Source organism: Centroberyx affinis, unplaced genomic scaffold (genome assembly GCF_046629955.1).
Source record: "Centroberyx affinis isolate AG114_WGS23_722 - 3 ecotype Tasmania unplaced genomic scaffold, CSIRO-AGI_Caff_v1 ptg000814l_1, whole genome shotgun sequence".
NCBI lineage: Eukaryota > Metazoa > Chordata > Actinopteri > Beryciformes > Berycidae > Centroberyx > Centroberyx affinis.
In genome coordinates this window covers 185,448-205,873 of record NW_027279416.1, presented here as the reverse complement: position 1 = coordinate 205,873, position 20,426 = coordinate 185,448, and the positions used below count along the sequence as shown (strand labels likewise).

General features: G+C 41.4%; 2 protein-coding genes across 2 annotated transcripts; one reads left to right on the top strand and one right to left on the bottom strand.

Annotated features, from left to right (window-relative positions):
• The first annotated feature begins 8,213 nt into the window (after positions 1–8,213).
• On the top strand, positions 8,214–10,165 carry atf5a (activating transcription factor 5a). Its single transcript, XM_071520628.1, has 3 exons — positions 8,214–8,355; positions 8,679–9,873; positions 9,979–10,165. Exons 1-3 carry the CDS (start codon positions 8,214–8,216, stop codon positions 10,163–10,165), a joined length of 1,524 nt encoding a protein of 507 aa, XP_071376729.1.
• Positions 10,166–13,300: 3,135 nt separating this feature from the next.
• stk36 (serine/threonine kinase 36 (fused homolog, Drosophila)) lies at positions 13,301–20,055 on the bottom strand. The gene is made up of 20 exons (XM_071520630.1): positions 19,925–20,055; positions 19,308–19,448; positions 19,051–19,128; positions 18,822–18,952; positions 18,475–18,724; positions 18,001–18,094; positions 17,696–17,862; positions 17,417–17,589; positions 17,191–17,296; positions 16,841–16,969; positions 16,580–16,756; positions 16,366–16,457; positions 16,205–16,268; positions 15,954–16,064; positions 15,761–15,835; positions 15,539–15,656; positions 15,316–15,442; positions 15,019–15,199; positions 13,870–14,805; positions 13,301–13,396 (listed from the first exon to the last, which is right to left on the bottom strand). The coding sequence occupies exons 1-20, from the start codon at positions 20,006–20,008 to the stop codon at positions 13,301–13,303; spliced, it is 3,330 nt and encodes a 1,109-aa protein (XP_071376731.1). The 5' UTR covers positions 20,009–20,055.
• Positions 20,056–20,426: the final 371 nt, after the last annotated feature.

Genomic DNA, 20,426 nt, shown 5'->3' with positions numbered 1-20,426 from the left:
ATTCAGCCACAAACAAATTCTTGGGTCCTTAATTAGTAGTTCAATATCCTCACAAACAAGCTGTTAATTACCAGCTTTCTTTAAATAACCTCATTTGCCCTAATGAGCTACTTGTATGCACACTTATGAGAGAACACATACTAGGTGTTCCCTTCAAGACATTGCAGCTTGTCTATTTGCTTAAGAAGAGTCAGGTGGTTTAATAAGTTAATCGGCGTGTTAACATTTATTATCTACAGAAGCTGTTCCAAAAATTTAAATCATGTCCCATATCCAGCATTCATTATACTCTGGTTGTTACAGCACAATGTAATTAATTTGATGTTTTGCCCTACACTAGGTAGACCACAAAAACAAAAACAAACCTAGCCTCAAAACATCATGTAATGCAATTACATGTAATTTACTAACATGATTCAACGTTGAGAAATTTGAAAACGTGTAAAATTTCATTTTGAGGAGATTCCTTGCAAAATGTTCCTTAGCAAATATTGGTGCCGCTTTCTTCTGTCTAGTCCAGCAAAAAGTAAGCGCTCCTATGATTTCCACTCTCAATAACACATACAAACACACACACACACACGCTATATATCACTATATTCTCCTGTCGGCCTTGGTTCAAATCATATCAGTGAAAGACAGATGCATGTGCTGACAGACAGTAATGTGTGGCTGGGCTGTGTTTGATTAATTCATTGCGGAGATCATTGCAATATTAAACAGACATGGAGGTAATCACGGAAACATACCTGGTTCCTGACAGGTTACGATTCACTTAGATTTAGCACTAAGTTGAGGAGTTAATTTTTCATTCCCTGGCTTGAAGGGGAAAACATGTTATGCTCAGTGATGCTGACACTCAGAATAGAGGTCATCTCCTATTCATCCTCCTTAAGGTAAGGACAGGTAAAAGTGCTGGTCCCTACTTTACAACAGAGACCAGCGAGGACTCTATCGCTTTGATGCTTCATTCACAAAGTTGGCACACATTTGTATTTGCCTGACCTTGAAAGAGATTTTCACATATCATGCCATTCAGTACCTTGGAGTCTCTGGAGTGCCTGGTTGAATAATAAACAGGGAAGTGTGAGCTCATTACCGCGGTGATGAGTGTGAGTGACACCCAGCTTCATTGTTGGTGAAATATTAATGAGCAAAGGGTGATCTACTCTCTCACTTTCACCCGCGTAGACTGGCATCTCCCTCAAATAAGATGGCCTGGCTGCAAATTAGCAAGGATCTCACATGATTTTGTCAATATTAATGGGAGATATTAAGTGTGTCTGAAAACAACCTCAAAAAAAAAAAAAATCTGATGAAATGAAGACATCTCTCTGCTCAGGGGGCGAGTCTACAGCATCACCTGTCAAAGACTTCTACTCCCACATCCTTCAAAACATTTTCTCTGAAATTGCCTTTAGTCCTGTACATGCACGGCTAGACGTTTGCTAATGAATACGTTTTGATATCCACATTTGAGTTCAGAGCAATTTAAGAGATAAAAGAGAAAAATCTCCTGCCCAACCCCCCATACATGCATACACATGCATGCATGGCCATGCAAACACACACACACACACACACACACACACACACACACAGCAGATGAAAGTATCTTTCATCAAATGCATCCGGTAAGCTAAGTCCGATAAAGTTCCACTCTTAATGTTTATTGCTTTGAACAAATCATCTCTACTCTTTTTGAAGGGAATGCCAAACGACTATGTCATTAAACCAAAATAGGGTACACGATATACAAATCATTAAAGTACAATAAAAGCAACATGTTTTCTGGATTTCATGGCAAGCAGAACAATGATGTGAATGTGTGAAAAACATCCAGAGGGAGAAAGGCAGAACTAAGAGAGCCAGCGCTGACCTAATGAGGCCAACAAAAACATCCATCTCAACACCACAACAGCACACCAGTGGATGATATTTTTACCAACCATGAGCGTGAAGTGCTTTCCAACACCAGTGTTGTGTCAACACTTGATGTAATGGTGAATATTTTACGTTCTGCTTCCATCCATCCAAATTCTAAATAGTAGGCTATAGCTTTTTATAATTGTGACAATACTTACACTCTGCTTGTAAATGTATCAGAAGTATTGGTTATTTTATTCACTATTATAATAGTTTCTCTCTATCATTAGCTCCCTTTTCTTCTCTCTTATATTCACCAACAGGTCCATTTTATCCAACACATTTTATTACAGTTGACAATCAGCAATAATTTGTCATGTGTAAATGTTTAAAAGAATCAATATATATCATAGCATAAGATCTATTGAAATGTAATAAAGTATTGTATATTAAAATAGTCCTCAAAACAGGCAATTTTCAAAGGCCTACATTACCCTATAAGCCAAAAAAAGAACAGATGAATTAGACTATAATTCAGACTTAAATGCCAATGAAATATGGGATATCAGCAACATGCCACATGTGTGTAAATTTAGATCATCCTCTCACTAATTCAGCTTTGGTGAGTGTACTGTATAAGTATAATTGTGTATTGTATGGCCTAAATAAGTATCAGCTGTGGAAAGTTTTACAGCCGTAACTCAAAGGTGATAGACGCTGAGCCTCCGGGGTTTTGGTGGCTCTGACTGGGAGGAACAGCCTGACAAAAGCCTGAGTGCAGTGAATGACACCGAGGAACCATTTGGGACCCGGCTGTGTCAACTGTGTCACTCTGGTGCTGAAAAGTTGAAGAACACAAGTGAGGCTAGGTAGGTTAAGCTTGAGTGCAAATCTACACAGCTACGAGTCCAGACTACAGTTAATGTATAAGTGCACTTGGGTTTTATTTAGACCACTTCACCTATAATTTATATGATTACAATTTTTACATTTTTCTGTTAAAAATTCTTAGGGAAACCTTGTGAAACATTGAATTTCTTTCCGGGATAAATAAAGTACCTATTTATCTATGTATCTATGAAATTAAAGGTAACTTTTACAGCATAGGCGTTAATACCACCATGGCAGCTCAGTATAGGCTGAGCCCTGTGGTTTTGTGTGCCATGCACGCCTTTATTCAGGACACCTTTAGGAATTAGGAGTGATCTCTTAAAGCTGTGACATCCCAAAGGAGAACAAAAAGCGGTAGACCTTCAAATCAAGCACCTCTAATTTACCATGATGTCCTTGGGGAATAGTAAATAAACATAATCACCTGACTGCCTGGTACAGATCTGTCATGCTGAATGCAAATTGAGTTAGCCTGGTTTAAACATTCATGAGAGAAAATGATATTATGCCTGTCGCTTTATTGAGACTTGATTAAATGTTTTTTTTGCCAAAAATACAAACAAATAGGAATGATTTGCAGGCTAAACACATACAAAAACATCTACAAATCCCTTCTGAGACACATCCATTCACAAGTTGTAACTGAATTCCATGTTTTCATCGTATGTTCAAAGAGGGGCAAAAGTTGAGGACAATAAATTCTGAGAGAGATGATGATGAAATGATGGTGTAACCCTTACTAACGTGCCATACATGCACTTGGCATGCTGCATCTACTTTTTCTGACTTCTCTGCTAGTACACAATGTTGAGACAATAAATTTGGGTATGAAATAATGGACAGCCAAGAAATAGAGAAAAATAATTTGCCACAGCATCTCAAATAGGAATCGATCTCACATTGTTGATGTAGTCTAATGAGCTTATTTCCTGCTTTCACCAGTTGTTGATTTCTGCCGCACTGTTTTAACAACCTGGGAAAATCCAGATTATCCATCTTATGCTCAGAAACTGCACATAAAGGTATTTAAAGGAGGAGGGGGTATTAAAGGTATTTTGCTGCGTAATCAAGTTATTATATACTTTTTCATGATAACTGACAAAGGAAATTATGCTTCATTGTGGCGACAACAGGGAAACGCAGCAGTATTGTCATGTGCAGCACCTTGGATTTCTCTCATGCTGCGCAAACAGGGAGCCTCAGTGGGCCAATTAATACAGGCAGAGAGAGCAGTCAGCGATTTCCTGGGAGACCCTCTAACTTCACCAGCCACTACCATCTCAATCTGGTCTCCATTACGACCACATTTATCTAGATTGCATCAGGTTGCCCTTCCACAACACTGGCTCCACTCACAGTAAATGATAGGATGGCTACTACACAAAAGACATTTTGCTGAATAGCTCTTCTGCAACAAGGCTGTCCCTGTAATTGATTCAATCCAAGAGGTCTTTCCCAAGATGGACATGTGTATAACAGTGTCCTCTGAATAGAATTAGTATATATAGATCATTCTACCCAAATTCACATTCAACTGCAAGTGCTGAATAATTTACCAAAATCTAAACATACATATTTTCTGTAGGTGAACTCGATTCAAAGGACACTTTTTAAGTTCAGTTTGTGTGGAAACATCTCTTTATGTATGGCCATTCTGGATAGTGTGATTATGTGGAACCAATTTAGTTGTTTCAAAACTTTAACTCAATAGACTAGCATGCTGCTCGGTGGACAAATCTATTAGAGGCTAGATGCTAGTGTCCCATCAATATGTAAATTCAGCAGAACTGGTGATGAGCCTATTGGTTTTTGCAAAATGATAATGTTACAGAGATGCAACTCAGCAAATGAGATGGAGGAATGATTGGCCAGGGAGGGGTGAAGGAACAGAAGTGGAAAGAAAACATTAGAGAGGGAGGGAGGGAGAGACAGAAAGAGAGACAGAGGGAGAGAGACAGAGAGAGAGAGAGAGAGAGAGAGAGAGAGAGAGAGAGAGCAAGAGAGAGAGAGAGAGAGAGAGAGAGAGCGCTGTAAATCCCATGGCAACAGCAACCAGAAAACAAGTCTAAAATAGGGGGCAGTGTCCGCTATTACTATAGCAACAGGAGAACAGCACATTCACTCAGCTTCAGGATTTGCTGAGAGGAGAAAAACAATGCTTTATTCTTTACATAATTGTTATTGACAGTCATTACCAGTGAATTAGTTTGGTTTGGCCAAATGTGTCTCATTAAATTGGCCAGGATTCTCAAAGTATATTAGCTTCCGTTATTCACTGAACTGGCTGATACAGTCCCGTGTGTGAATCAGGACTCTATGTGCCCAAGGAACCAAGTAGAAGGACTATTTCCCAGACTTTGTGCAATGTGAGTTCAGTTATCATTTCATCAAAGCAGCTACAATGCCCCACTGAAGCCAGCATACGTGAGCTATTGATTTGATACATTTGGCAATAAAATAAAAATGAAATTATGATGTGACATAATAACAATCTAGTAATGGCAAAATAACAAGAAAAACTATCATCATTATAGGAGTACAATGTACAAAATGAAAGACACTGTCTGTGTGCCTATGATTAAAATATAAATTGTTATTGTAGTCTACTTATGTTTTCCAACAAAACGCTGGAGCCTTACTAAAAATCTGAATCAAACCATATTAACTGAGACAAAGTAGTTGAGACAAATACAGGAATAGTCTCTCTCCTCTGGCTATGCATTTCTTAAGAATACAAACTTCTGTCCTGCCCAATATAGTGTAAAGTTAAGGTCATTTATTCATATAACTGTATTCTCACTCAGACTAACTTTTAAACAGGAGACACACGATATTCTGGGCTCTTGATGACTGCAAGCTGTCCGTTTTGACAACACATGAATGTCGGTTTGTCAATGGTCTCCACGGCAGAGCGTATAACATAAAATGCCCATTCATGTCAATATCATTTCTCAGACTGAGTGTAACACTATGCCTCTCTTCACCCGGTTTGTTTACGTGAAACATGTGCACACCGCACCGCACACAGGAAAAAGACAACAACACTGGGATGCTTTGCCTTGCCTACCACCAACCAATCAAATTACACACGTATCCGTTCCAGCCAATGACGGACGGCAGCCTCAGCGCACCCAGCCAATCGCTGTCTGCCTGGACCACTGATGCAACTGAGATGCAAGAGCGAACATACATCTCCTGAACAACACATAGTATGTACTTCCACGTTGACTGAATCAACTAGTCCCCTCCCAAACAATACCATGCCATCTATGGGTTTAAAATACAGCCTCGGGAATGCGTATGGATTTGCATTCGCGAGCGATGCTGTCTTGAATCAACTCCTTCAGCTGCCTATGGACGTACATTTCAATGAGTCTATAGGTCCAACCTAAAGACCTCCTCCGACAGTATAGCCTACAACTACTACTACTACTACTACTACTACTGCCCGGTGTCAAGATACAGTCAGGGAAATGCATGCAGTGTTGGTAACGCGTTAGAGTAATGAGATTACTTTTCGGGTTACTATTTCAATCTCAACAACGATATTACGGTTACTATTCAAAAATAAGCAGTTACATTTGTTATAATCTCTTCTAAATAGCCTATCACATTGGAACTTCCCTGACCACAAATAGTCGTTGTCCTCTCACACTGAACTAGTTTAGATGAGAGGTGGCACAGTTTCCTTTCTTCGGGGGAAAGCGCTACACTAATTTTAGAGAGCCAAAGGATGCGAAGAATATTTCAAAAGTTAGGAGAGGATGCAAACGCCAGTTTTGGGGCTGTAACGGCAAAGTAATGCAACGAGTGATGTAGCCCAACTAATTACTGTTACCAGTGAGTGATAAATAAATTGATTGTGTTGCTTTCGAAATGAGCAACAAGAAACGAGTAATTCATTACATTTTCCGAGTAAGGAGCCCGGCAGTGAGTAAAATGTAAAATGTGGGCTGTCTCTTTGTAAATCGAGGAGTGGGGGCGGAGGAATCTACAGCACGGTTTCTCCCGGTGACGCAGTTGGTTGCTAGGTGTGAATGAACTGATGCTCGCCCCCAATTAAGCCGCTCCGCAGTCATCAGGTTGATCACAACAAAGCAACAACTCGTTCTCTGCGCTGTCCCGGATATTCCGAGCAGAAATATGGCTCTTTAAACTCGTGAAGAAGTTGAACCCGAAAAGAAAACGTGCTTTGCTTTAGCAACGCACCCCCAAGTGCTCTACATTTTTCCCCGCAAGAATGGAGTAAGTTGAACTCTCTGCTCGTTACTTCATATCCATCCAGCGGCTGTGCGAAGTTTGTTACTGTGTTGGTAGTGTTACTGTTGCCACTTTGTTGTTGTATCTTCATACGCGCTGTCAAAATGTTTCTAGTCTTTATTGTGGCGTGGTCCATTCTGTGGTTTAGATTGTTTCTATTATTTCAGTTTTCACAAACGTTATAGCCTATGTCATTACTTTTCAATAACGCTGTGCTTCCATGTGTATTATGTGTACTGAACCATTCCAACTCTGGTCATGAGAGCAATACAACATTGGGTTAATGTCCGATAGCTGTGTTACCAGCTGGTATGTTTAATGTAGGATAAATGCAAAGCCTTTATGTAGGCTACGTATAACCAACTGTAAATAGCACATTTCTGACTCAGTCAGTTTCACGCCTTGCCTTGTGTTCATTTGGATATCGCATTATTGTCACTTATCTGCTAAACTGCTTTAGTGGTAAAACACAAGTGATTAATTCAAAAGGAACATGCGATTGAAGCAGCTAATCTGCATTAATCCGATTGAATGATCTGGGCGTCTCAGAGAGAGCGAGTTAGTCTGGTGCATCTCGCCAACAGTTGGGCCCATGACAACGTCACTGACAAGTCCCACGTGTTTTGAACACATCAAGTTCACTGAGTGCATGGCTTGGAGGCGCTTCAACGCCCAAAGGACTCAGCTCTCATCCCTCTGTCACTGTCGTGGGCGTGTTTCTGAATGAATTTGTGTTCTGTTCATGGTACTTGCCAATATGGTGCTTCTTTAGAAAGGTTAATAGTGCATTGCTGTCCAACACTTCTTGTGTACTTTGCATATACTCACTCTGAGTTAGCTTCTGATTCTTAGATTAAGGAAATGTACTTCCTTGTAGTACTGGGATTTGAGTTAAAACACCTGCAGGTGGTTTCTTCATTGTGTCTAAAAACAGTTCTACTGAAGATTGCGTCAGGCTTGGAAACTTGCTGAGGGCAGCACATGTTGATATTACTCATTCCATCACTAGACTGAATAGTTTATTAGTGTTATCATTTTAGACGCTCACATTTCTGAGGTTCTTTAACACCCCCACTGTTTACCTTCTAGGTTTCATTATGCTCACCCAGCCCTGCTCTCTGTGGCCCATCTGTCAGACCCCGCTCGCTCTCAGCATATGCTTGGACTTGGATTGAATCAAAAGACCGATAGACAAAATGATGGCAACATCAGCTCCTGTTTGGAAGACTCTTCGTGTCTGCCCGGCAGACCCCCTCGCTCTCTCTCACCCACAGGCTAACCACAGCCAATCACAGGGGTGCAGGGGGGAGGTGTCAGAGGAGAGTCAGCACTTAATTGGTGAGTTGCAGCGAGTACGCTTTTTTATTTTTCCCCATTTCAGGTGGGCTCGGCACTGCAGCACATTCGTCCTCCTCGAACAGTGAGTAATCAACTAGCTATGTCTAACATATTGAAATGCTGCAACTTTATTTAAATAGAAAGTCTTTCTATGCGCTCACTTTTGTCGCTCCGAATATGCCTTTATAAAATTAAACCTGTTATGTGCAATGTTGCATGATTGACATTCAGGAAACATTTGCATGACCTTTATTCTTTAGTTGTGATTGATTACCTTTATTAAATTAGTTGTTAAGATTGCACTATGTTTTTTCTCTCAATAGGTGATGGTCTCACTGACTGGATGACGGAAGAAGTGGATTTCTCCTCGTACCTCCCAAACCCTCCTTCCCCTCCCTCCCCCACCAATGCCTCCCTTCCCCCTTCACCCCTTCAGAATGATACACAGGTGCCCTCTGACTTGGAGGTCATGACCTCTCTTTTGCAAGAGGAACTTGCTCAACTGGAGGACTACTTCCTGTCCGAACCACTGCCAGAGAAAGGGCCAAAGTTGGGAAAATGCGACAGGGGTCCGCTGCCAGCGGGTCCTCAGCCATTCTGTCAGCTGCCATACGCATCATACTCTACTTCCAACCAATCGGAATCCAGCCCACTTCTTGTTACCCTGGCAACCGGAGAACTGGACCTGCTGAGTATCTGTGGCGGGCCCATTGGGCGATCCAAAATTCCTAGACACGCCCCATACAGCTGCAGTCGCCCAAATGGGTGTGGTAGGAAAAGAGTTCCTGATGGGGTGAGGGTGGGCGAAGGCTATGAGAATAGTTTGTGGAGTTCCAAAGGAAATAACTCAGGTAACTCAGCAGTGACCCTTACTGGCAATTATGGCTGTGTAGAAGACGAGCAGCTGGTAGGGAAAAGCTACTGTCTGGGTAGTGCAGTCGAGGTGAGAAGATGTGCCCCTCTACCCAAAGACGAGAAAAATTGCTGTTTCAGTCAAGAGATCATAGGCGGTGCAAAGGTTGTTGGTGGTGGATTTGGTTATGGCGGGCCGCTTGATGTCCCGCATAAGAAAGAGGATCTGTTGATGTATGGCATGAGGGAGATCAATGGAGCCACTGGTAACAGTGAGGTGCTGAGCAGTATCAAAAGTGGTGTGGAGGTGACAAAAGCCAGCATTTCTTGGAAAAGTGAGAGCAGTGAGGGTTGTTATCTTCCAACAACACCACAGTCTGTGGCCTATCATAGCTTCTTAGGCAGCATCAATGAACAGGTCAAATCAGAGAGTTTACAGATAGGGCAACATCAACATGATTTACACTGTAACTTCCTTGAGGATCAGGGCCCAGAGTGTCTTTTAATGGCTAGGGAGAGTCTTGGCTTGGAGTCTCCAGGACACAGACAAGCATGCAGGTTGAAGGAAGATCACTGTGCTATGAAATACGAAGAGGACCTCATTCCAGCAGAGGGCGGGGAGCGCAAACAGAAGAAAAGAGATCAGAACAAAACTGCCGCTCACAGGTATGTTTCAGCCTAGCTTTCTGCTTGATAGGAAATAACGCGATTTCACAGATGAAGAGCTTTCAATTAATTCTTGGTTTTGCTTCCTCGCCCATTTCAATGCAGGTATCGCCAACGGAAAAGGGCGGAGTTAGATTCTTTGGAGGAACAGTTGCATTGTCTTGAGGGGAGGAACCGGGAGCTCCGGGACAAGGCAGAGTCCGTAGAACGTGAAATCCAGTATGTTAAAGACCTACTGATTGAAGTGTACAAGGCCCGCAGCCAAAGGCTCAAGCAGGACACAACCGCATAACACAGAGCTCCTGCAAGTACATTTAAAGAGGACATAACAGGGAAATTGTAGAGCTTTTTCATTTCTTTTTGATTGTCCAAGATTGAATGTTTGTCTTTTTTCAAGGCGGGTGGGGTAACTGCATGTTTTGCTAATGTGAATTATTTTTTACATTTCAAGTCAACAATCTATCCAATGCTTCCATTGCTTTCGCACTCGACAAATCTAACCACTTGAGCCTGCACTGTGACGTTGTAATGCTTTAAATGACAATCATTTTTAATAGATCTCACGCTGAGTGAATCTACTAACTGAAATAGGCTTGATTTCTAGAGAATTAATATTATTCATTATGCAGGTTTAGAATTTTTAACGGCCTTACATTGGAGTTGATGTCAGCAATAGGATTAGACTGAAAGTATTTCTATTTTCAAATTTTATTTGTAAATATCACCCTTTTTCAAATAGTTTGAAGTAGTCAAATATGTTGTGACAACAGGCGAAACAGTTTGATTTGATTTTTGAATGCATATCTTACAAATCAAATATTTTTCTAGAATTATTTCTAAGGTCCCTTGAGAAGCAAATAATATTTCAATCGCCATAAATATTTTAAAATATTGGAATTGCTTTTGAATATTTATTGACTTTTACAATTGTGGAAAGAACATCTTACATATAGGGAAAAAACTTTTTATCATCAACCTTAGCAAAAATTAAACATTTTTGTCAATATTTCAATATCTATTCTTATCTATTTTTTCCAAATGTTTGGCAAAGTATTTCCTTCTGATTTATGGTTTAGTCTAGTAATGTGAAAAAGTTGGCAGCTTTAAATATTCACTACTAAATAGGATTCATGTACTTTGAGAGTGCATTTGATTTTCCTAAACAAAATATTGGATTTTTTTTTGTTTGTTTGTTTTTTTGTATTTTATTTTTTTTACATTCATCCCTGGTCTGTCCACTATATTTTCATTAGTTTTATTAAAATTCATTCTCCCAACTAATAACAGGCCATCTATTAGTTCCAGCAGGTGATTGTGAATAATGGTATTTTTTCCAAATTACTGCTTCTGTAACCAAAAGAGAAGTTAAATGAATTATAATGCAAACTGCTTTGAAAGTGAAAACTGCATTTTACCATGTTGTTGCCAGTCTGTAACCCTTTCCTCAGTTGCAAATTGCAATACAATCTATTTTGCAGCTCAGGTTATGCAATTTGTCCCCCAGTCTTCAAGTGTCAGTTGATGATTCATGACAGGAGATTAGGCTCAGCGCATTCCAGTCCATCTTTTTTATGTGGTACAGATTTGATGGCTATTGACAGATTGGTTTTCCTTATGTACAGATATTGTGACTAGTGACTTTTTAGCAGCCTCACTCTGCATGTCTTTCGTTAATGTGCTCTCTCTGGAATAGAAAATGTAGGATTTCATTGAGGGATCTTTACTTGCTTGCTTAGGCAATAATTTTTATAGGCCTACGGCTGGTCTGCACTGATTTGTAACAACTTTTTGTATGTTCAGGGAGTGGAGCTTGTAAGCCTTTGCTTTGTAGAAAATTAACTTCAAAATATGTACCTTTTTCATTAGATTATGTGTGATAGCTTTTGCAATGTTCTTAGCTTCGGTGTATGAGGATATTGTCTGAATTATTTTCAACCAACACGTGTTGCTACTATAAATGTTGTTTTGGCAAACCGAGTACTCCTAGGCAAACGACAGCTGTGTTAAATAATTACCTATAGGACAGATACTGATTCTGTTACATTTGTTTTCTTTTTTCCCCATGCACAATTATTGTATTGTGAAAATCATGAACAATATTACACATTTATTTATTCATGTTTATTATATTTTGGTAGCCAATACGTGTCTGCTTTGACCCTTGCAATGTACTATCAACTCCGATGTTAAAATAGGTAATGTTAAATCCTATAATGTTTAACAGTAGCCTAATTTACGATCATTTGAAAGCAAATTATAAAGCTTCGTAATTTTCAATTAATTTAATCATAAACATAGACTATTTTCTTTATGTGTCATCGATTTTTTTTTTCCAAAATAAAGTGATTGTGTCAACAGTTCGTCGCAGTCCTTTGTGGTTATTCAGAGCTCCCCTTATCACCCGGGTATTATCAACCAGAAATTATTTTGCCTGCACAAACTGTTGCAGATATAATATTTGAATTTGCCGTAGGCTACAAATGAGCTCTAAAATAAGTCTTTTTGAAGGCGCTTAATTCCTTCTGCACAAAGCAGAGATTAAACTTCCAGAGCCTGATGGACAGACTGCAGCCACGGCGATCACTCTTCTGCCAGCACGCGGCGGGCCCAGACGCTTCACTGAGACAATTACACAGAGGAACGAAAACCTTATTTGTTTTAGTGGATGATCAGACTCCGCTGCAAACGGAATAATTCTAAGAGGATTCAACAATTAATGATGTGTCCTATTTTAATAACCTCCGAAAAACTGTTTGCAGTTCTCAGCGCAGTGGCAGCTCCATGAAACAAAAACAGTTTGAAATAAAAAATAAAGTAAAAGCGACAGGAGAAGGCTGTAGGCTTATAGAAATATAATTAACGTAATCGACCCCGACACATTATTTCTTATTCTTCCAAGGATGAGCATAATTAGAGAGTTTTGGGTATGGTTAAATCTAGAGTAAAACTTGGGTAAAACACACATCTCTCCAACGATATCGATGTGGTAACTGTAGCGAAATATAAAGATAAAATCGCACTACAAATCTAAAAATGCAGTACTTTCAATATTCGTTTCTATTGAATTCGTTTTTTTTTAATGTGTACAAATAGTGCAGGCCTAATGTAGAAAATGAAACATCAGATAACAGTAAAAACTCTTCGTTTAATTAAAGGAAATAGATTGTAAAATCGTAATTTTAACAGTGTTAACAAAACGCCAAGAACACAAACATTTTCTATGCATAAAGAAAAGTTATATTTAATTTCATCAGTGTTTTTATGTATTAAGGCCCACGTCTTTGAAAACAGGCACCACATTTTTAGTAAAAAAAAAAAAATATCTGTATAGTCCTGTATCCTGTTCATTTAGAAAGGCAGAAGGAAAGTAGTCACACCACATGTCTAATGTAGTGTCATGTCTAATGAAACGTCTATGGTCACTCACTTACAGCTGGCCAATGAGCTGATGATAGTCACACTGTGGAGGAGCATGGTGTGAAGCCTGCAGGAGTTTCTGATAGGCATCAAGGGATATCAGGACCTTCAAATAGATGCAAAAGAGAGTAACCAATTTTGAAGATATTTTAGGTCTTTTTTTAATATCTTTGAGTACAAGCACATGCATGCAAGGGATGACTTATCCTAAACAAATCAGACAGAAAAGATTTTACTAAGCCACAAAGGAATACAGAATATACTATGACCAGCAAGCAACATTATTTAAAAGAATGCATGAGCCCAAGGCAATACTAGCCATTGTAGTGAGTAGTAATATAATGGTGAAGCATTAAAGAATTGAAAGAAGATAGTGTGAATTGTTTTCTTCCATAGAGAAACTGAATATATTCTAAAAAGCAAATATACTATTTTGGACTTTCCTTAATTCAAACATGTAATAACTGTCAGATTAACCTGATACTAACCAAATTTGAAAGGAAAAAAATATATATAGAAATGACAGACTCATTGAAATATTAACATCTGCCTTCCCATGTAACCTGTTAACTCTATTACCTGGCGTATTGCGTCCTGCTGGCTGTACAAGCATAGGGTTGCTATGGCAGCTTGTCTCACTGCATGATGGGAATCCGTACACGCTGCTCTCAGAAGTAGGTTGGACATGTCTTCCTCCAACAACAAGGACACCCCGCCGTAGATGTTTACCAGGTTTCCCAGGGCGGCGCAGCAGTGGCGGCGTGTGAGGGCATCAGGGTCAGTGATAAGAGCTGCCAGCATGGCTGCTGTCCTCTTGGCTTCTTCTATCCACCTGCTCCCCTCCTCGAGGTCCACTCTCTGTTCTAGTATTGGAGCCAAATCTCCTCCTGCCCCAATGTGTGAGCACTCATGTTTCTCTTTGTCCTTCACTTTGCCCCACCCTGTAGTGGCACTGCCCTTTCCATTGGACCTTCCCATTTTAAACCCTGCCTCCCCAATACATCCCAACCAATTCCCCACTGCCCTGCAAGCCATCCGCCGGACAGACACGCAGCAATCATGAAGACAGTCTATCATATCTGCCAAAATGGCAGGCTGCAGGGCGGTAGGCCTAAACGGATCCAAATTTCCCAGCAGGCTGCAGGTGGCAGCCCTAATCCGGTCGTAAGAGTGAGCCAGAGCCTGCTGCAGCACCGCGGGTTCCAGGTGAAGCTGAAGGCAGGCAGGCCGCAGGGAACAACGGGCGACCTGGGACAGCAGAGTTAGGAGCTCCGCGGCAGAGTCCCATAGTGCATCTGGCTGCAGCAAGGCAGAGAGCAGAGAGCTGGCAGTTCTGGTTCCTGGAGCCTGACCTCTGGAGGCAATCAGCTGGCTGTCCCTGGGTGCCGAGAAGAAGCCACAGGCCCCAGCAGCTGCTTTGAGGCGGGAGACGGAGCGCCCAGGGTCGCACAGGAGCAGACGGCCCAACAGTGAGAGAGGCAGCTCTAGCAGCGGAGGAGGAAGAGTTCGGATCACCTGTCAAAGTGTGAAAAAGCATCATCCAGTCAAGCCATCACAGATCAAACAGCAGACAAGAAACAACACAATGCTCTCCCAAGGGTACAGAGACATTAAGATTTAGTATGTGCCTGATGTGCCTACTGCAAGAGTTATCCGCTGTTGCATCAGAGTGTGACATTTGCTACAACAGTCAGAGAGGTCTATATCAGAGCACAGGAAGGCCCGAACCTGCAGGAGGCCTGCAACAATGCCACAGCTGTCATACAACTGGAGAATCCTGGACATGGTGTGTGAAGGAAGGTCCAGGGCAAATGGAAAGCACAGCAGGTGGCAGCTCAGCACGGACAAGCTGCCGTGACTCAAATCCTCCTGAAGTCTCCCAGGAGTGCCTTCAGAAAGCAAATGAAGACTGTGGGGTATAAAAAGAGTTATTGTTAGCTCCAGGCATGGTTACTGTGCTGGTGGCACAGCTGAATCTGTAGGTGAAAGAGCACATCTGCTACTTAGGAAATCATGAACACTAACCAATTGGTGTCAAGCAGATGGCCAAGGGTGTATACACATTTTGATTCACTCTCTGAGAGCAGAGGAACGCATGAGTGTGGATCCTTGGTGAAGACAAGCAGCACAGTAGACAGGAAGGCATACAGCCCTGTTGGAAAAGGAGTTGGATAAATTATCTGAGGTAATATCTGTAACGTTTAAAAGTCGCTTTAAATAGGGTTGAAGTTTCATAGGACACAATTACCGTTTGCTGAACAGATGTCTGTGACAGGCGGTGTCCTTGCCAGTGAAGTACCAATTCTTTTCCACAGGTCGAGAATAATTCCTGGATCTAAAGATGAAGACGAAGGGCCATTTTCATGCTGAAAAAAGAAAAATGGACAATGTAGAATTACAATTCGAACTCTGAAAACCATACAGCCAATTGGATTACATTTTATACGGTCTTTTTTAGTTATTGTCTGACCTCAGAGAGTGTGTGTAGAGCCAAAGACAGGAGGCCATCGCACAGTCCCCAGCCAGGAAGTGGTGGAAGCTGAGGCTAAGAGGGGCAGAGGAGGGAGAAACAGCTTAGACAATGTTGCATCATTTATAGTCACATGACAAAATGTTAAATACATAGTGCAAAGTATACAAATTGCTCCCTGTAGATCAGGTACCTCATATGAGTCCAAGAGAAGGTTTTTCAGCACGGGGGTTAGATTATCCATGCTAACATCCACAGAGACCCCATGTTGCGTGAACATAGACAAAACTGATGCAGCCAGAGGCTAGAGGAGAGACAGCAAAAACAGCTGTGACAGACAATTGACCAGCTCACTATTCACCCAAAACCAAGAGTCACTACATAAAAGGCATGTGGAGCATGGGAGACATCAGTTACTAGTAACCAACTTCTGTAGGTACTTACTGCCAAAGGATTGGGGTTCGGTTGATTAAGGATCTTGACAAAGGGCTTGGTGAACTCTTCCAGTCTACAGTGAGAGAAGAGCTGATGAGCCATACTACAATATATACTGCAATACTTTGCAAACTCTGTCTAACTAGATGTATTGTGGTCACTACCTGTACCTGTCCTGTTCTTGCACCCAGTCACAATGCTTCTCCCAATAGGTCAGGAGCACTACTATAATTTCTTCAAGCATTGTCACACTCCATGTTTGCTGAGCAGGCAAAAGAGGAGAAAAAAGTACAAGAAAGTTATCAATAGTGTTGCTTGATGCCTCACTGTGAAGCCAATCAACAATCCAGTGCTGAATATGGTTCCATTCCTGTGTGTATTAACCTCGACGACAACTGGGTTTTCTACAGTATTGTGGACCAGGTCGAAGAGGAGATGGGGTAGTCCAACTTCACAGCCAATATGGTATGAGCTCTCAAGGTCAGAGGTCAGGATCAGGTTGCACAAGACCCTCAATGGTTGGTGAATCCACCACACTCCTTCCAGAACGCCATCTGCAAACTGACCAAAAAATAGAGAATTAATAAACAGTATTGCTCCAAGGAAAGTGTCAATTCATGCTCAATTCAACTTATACTTAATTACCTGAGTTTTAAAAGCCAGCAACTTGTTTTTGAGTTGAGGAATAATGGCTTCATGGTTTAATAGTTTTGTCTGGTGCCTTGGGTCTGTTTCTTGGGCCAACTTCTCCCACTCTTCCTCACTGTCAACATCCTGATAGAACAATAAATTATCAATGGAACATTAATGGATTGCATACGCAACAGAAAAATCCTTTCTTTTCTTTCTTTTAAGTTGATGCAACCACCTTCTTTATTACCAGGACAAATACTGAATATAGAAGTCATATTCTCTTCCAATTATAAGGAAGAGTATATGTCTTCTACATTCTATATTTTCTTTTTATCACCGGAGAATGTGTCAGGGACACTGACCTGCGTACACAGTGTAGCCCGGCTGTTTTCACTGCACCTTCGCACTAGTCGTGGCCCGACTTCTACAGACGGGAACTGCTGCTCATAGTCCCTGCTGATCTGACCCCTGAGGAGGAAAAGTCACTACCTGTAAATACACACCTGAGTCTGTTCCACTAGCGTATCTGATTTTAGTTATATGCTAACTTGTGAGTGGCTCCTTTTCAACATTGTATTCCATATGCACCTGTGTTTTGATGTCACACTGGCTTGATCCTTTGATTTGAGGCTTAGATTGGTGGTTGCCTGCACCAAATGGCCTGAGGTAGCGGTGACATCATTGGAGGGGGGCTTGGCTCCAGGGGATGTTCTTGCTGCCGCTGAGTCTGCCCTTTCATTTCCTATTCCACCCTTCATCTTCTGTTAACGTATAGTACAGCTTAGAGCTCCTCAATCAATTTCTATGTGATTGACTTTGCTTATGAAAAATACATTGGTGACTTACTCTCATACTGTGACCACCTACCTGTTTCCTTCTCTTATCGTTGTCCCTCTGTTCCCTGGCCTTGCGCAATAACCTGCTCTCTCCAGAAGTCGGTAACGTCTTCTCCACTACTTGCTGCAGTTTGAGCGCCAGCACGTCTGGGCTGGGTGTGATTGTCAGAGGGCTGAAAACACCGGTGTCTGACAGCACTGCCAACATCATCATCATTACAGGGAAAAAACAACAATAACAGTCAGACATAGGCATAATCTCAAACAGAGACCAGTCGCACATATATTTTGAAAATCCCTATTAAAATTCATATGATAATTGTTTTAGGACCTCACCTAGAACTTCATCAGCAACAAAAGGATGATGCAGGAGGTCTGGCCATGACAACCTCTTCTGGGGGTCTTTGGTCAACAAACCTTTCAAGAAACTCTGTCAGGACAAAATCAGAGAAGCACTGAATAGGCCATAACATTCTGTTAATCATACATAAAGAAAAACATTAATGCTTGCCTCCATTAGCTCTGTTTAGCCCAGCTGGGGGCAGCCTGGCTGTGATGTGGTATGGTATGGTTTGCGTATCCACTGTTAAATCAGCTTGCCAAAGGTCAACAGTATTTGAAAATAACAAGGACATCAAATTAGCATTTAGTTCACCACTAGGTTTGTGAAATGCAGCTGGCTCAGCTGTGCTCCAGCCAGGTTTGACCAGCCTCTTAATACAGTGCAGACGCTGACTGAGCCAGAAAGGCCCCAGCACGGCTACACTCTGACCAGTGGAGGCAAAGCATAACACTGTAGTTGTGCTGTACCATGCAGGTCTGGCTCATAGTGTCTGGCCATTTGACTGGGTCTCTCACTATGAGCTGCACCAGCTGGAAGATGGAGTTAGTGTAGAATGGAGGTGCCCCCGTGTGGAGCTCATAGAGAATGCAGCCCAGGGACCACAGATCAGCAGTGTGGTTGTATGGCTTCTCCTCCACCAGCTCGGGGGACATGTACAGTGGGGTTCCCTTGATAGAAGTCAGGACCAAGGTGGAGACACTCATAGCCCTGGCAAACCTACAGGGAGATTATGTTACATATGTACCCAAAATAAATTTCTGTACAAAGGATTAGCATGGCTATTTTTCATTTAAAATGATCAAAACCTGCTTACCCAAAATCACAGAGTTTCACCACCCCACATTTTCCCAACAGAATATTTTGCGGTTTCATGTCCCGATGAAGAATCCGGTGGGAATGTAAATAATACAGAGCTGAGACCAGCTGGCAGGCAATCTCACGAACCTTGGAAGAGGAGAACAAGAAGCATATTTAGATCAAATGAAAACATGGTTTGTCAGTGTTGAATTTCTGGCATACTTCTGTGCGCTGAAACTGAATACCTGGCTTTCTGGTAAGCTTCCGTCATCCTCAAGAATCTGGAACAGCTCTCCCTCTGCATACTCAGTTACAACCACAACCTATTACAAACAAATACGGGATCATGGTCATGGGATTATCACCACAAGTATAAAGACAAGTGGTTGGGTAGTCCAAAAGAATTCTAGATGGGGGCAATGTGAATGATTGTGTACTAAACGGGATATTCGATGATGTTTTTAAAGGAAAAGACAGCATCAGTGGATCATAATGAACAAACCTCTGTCTCAGTCTCAAAGCTGTCAAACAGCTGAACAATGTTTGGATGCTGAAGTCCCCTCATGATTTCAATTTCCCTCTTGAGACTTCGTAGCTCCTTTTCAGAACGACCCACCTTTGGGATAAACTTCAGGGCAACCACCTTTGGGAGACAGATGGACAGATGCTGAAATGATGTGGCCCAATACAGTACTGTGAATACATACAACCTATTAGCATTGGTTTGTATTGGACGTGCCAAATTTGAATGGATTCTGACAACCAAGGAGATTTAACATCATTATTTGAACAGACCTAAAATTTTCACATAGGCTATTAGCTAATACTGGAGCTGTCAAGTTGTCAAGTTGGTTCCCCCTTTTCCACCTAGTGTGTTCACTAGGGATCTGTCCAAATAATGGATTATATTGCTATTCCATCCAGCGCTTCATGGTTTTCAAATGTAAAAGCTCGTTTGTGTTTTTCAAACTTTTCTCAAACACTAAACTGTAGGCTAGTGTTATATTATATAATTTTAGCTGGAAATAAAGGTGTCCAAAAAAGTCCCAGGGTGTTGTCAATAGGCTAATTAGCCAAGTAGATTTTTGTAACTACTTAGCATAGAAGCCAGCTACTTACTTGCCCAGTAAACCTTTTCCTTCCCTTGTAAACTCGACCAAAAGAGCCCTCTCCCACCAGCTCCAACACATGATATAAATTCATGTTACCGAACGACGACAGGCTGGCCGCTGGCTGAAGACACAACTTGTTCAAACTGCAACCTGTTAGCAACGGTAAGTTTTCTGTTGTAGCGTTATGTCAGTGTTACCAGCGTTTGTCTCATCCTTCATTTGCGAGTATCTGTTACTCCGAATTTAGACTATTTTTTGCAATCCGTATAGATGTAACGGTAATTTTGAGCAAGCATACTGCTGTCAATGTGCTACTTTACAGAAACGGAAAACAACAAACAATGCTTAGCGAGCAAGTCTATCCGCCGTTTCATAAAAAACACAAAAGACACGGTAAAGTTTTGGCTGCCACGAGCATACACTTGGTATTTGTAGATGCTCAGTCTTTAATAACTTACCCTAACAATAAGCCGCTATTTTTTATCATTTTCTTCACATTGCAATGAAAA

Coding starts and splice junctions, on each gene's coding strand:
- stk36 (XM_071520630.1), bottom strand. CDS start 20,008: ATGAATTTATATCATGTGTTGGAGCTGGTGGGAGAGGGCTCTTTTGGT. Junction 17,297..17,416: donor AGTGTGACATCAAAACACAG/GTGCATATGGAA, acceptor TTTCCTCCTCAG/GGGTCAGATCAGCAGGGACT. Junction 15,443..15,538: donor AGACATCTGTTCAGCAAACG/GTAATTGTGTCC, acceptor CTTTTCCAACAG/GGCTGTATGCCTTCCTGTCT.
- atf5a (XM_071520628.1), top strand. CDS start 8,214: ATGATGGCAACATCAGCTCCTGTTTGGAAGACTCTTCGTGTCTGCCCG. Junction 8,356..8,678: donor GGAGAGTCAGCACTTAATTG/GTGAGTTGCAGC, acceptor TTCTCTCAATAG/GTGATGGTCTCACTGACTGG. Junction 9,874..9,978: donor AACAAAACTGCCGCTCACAG/GTATGTTTCAGC, acceptor ATTTCAATGCAG/GTATCGCCAACGGAAAAGGG.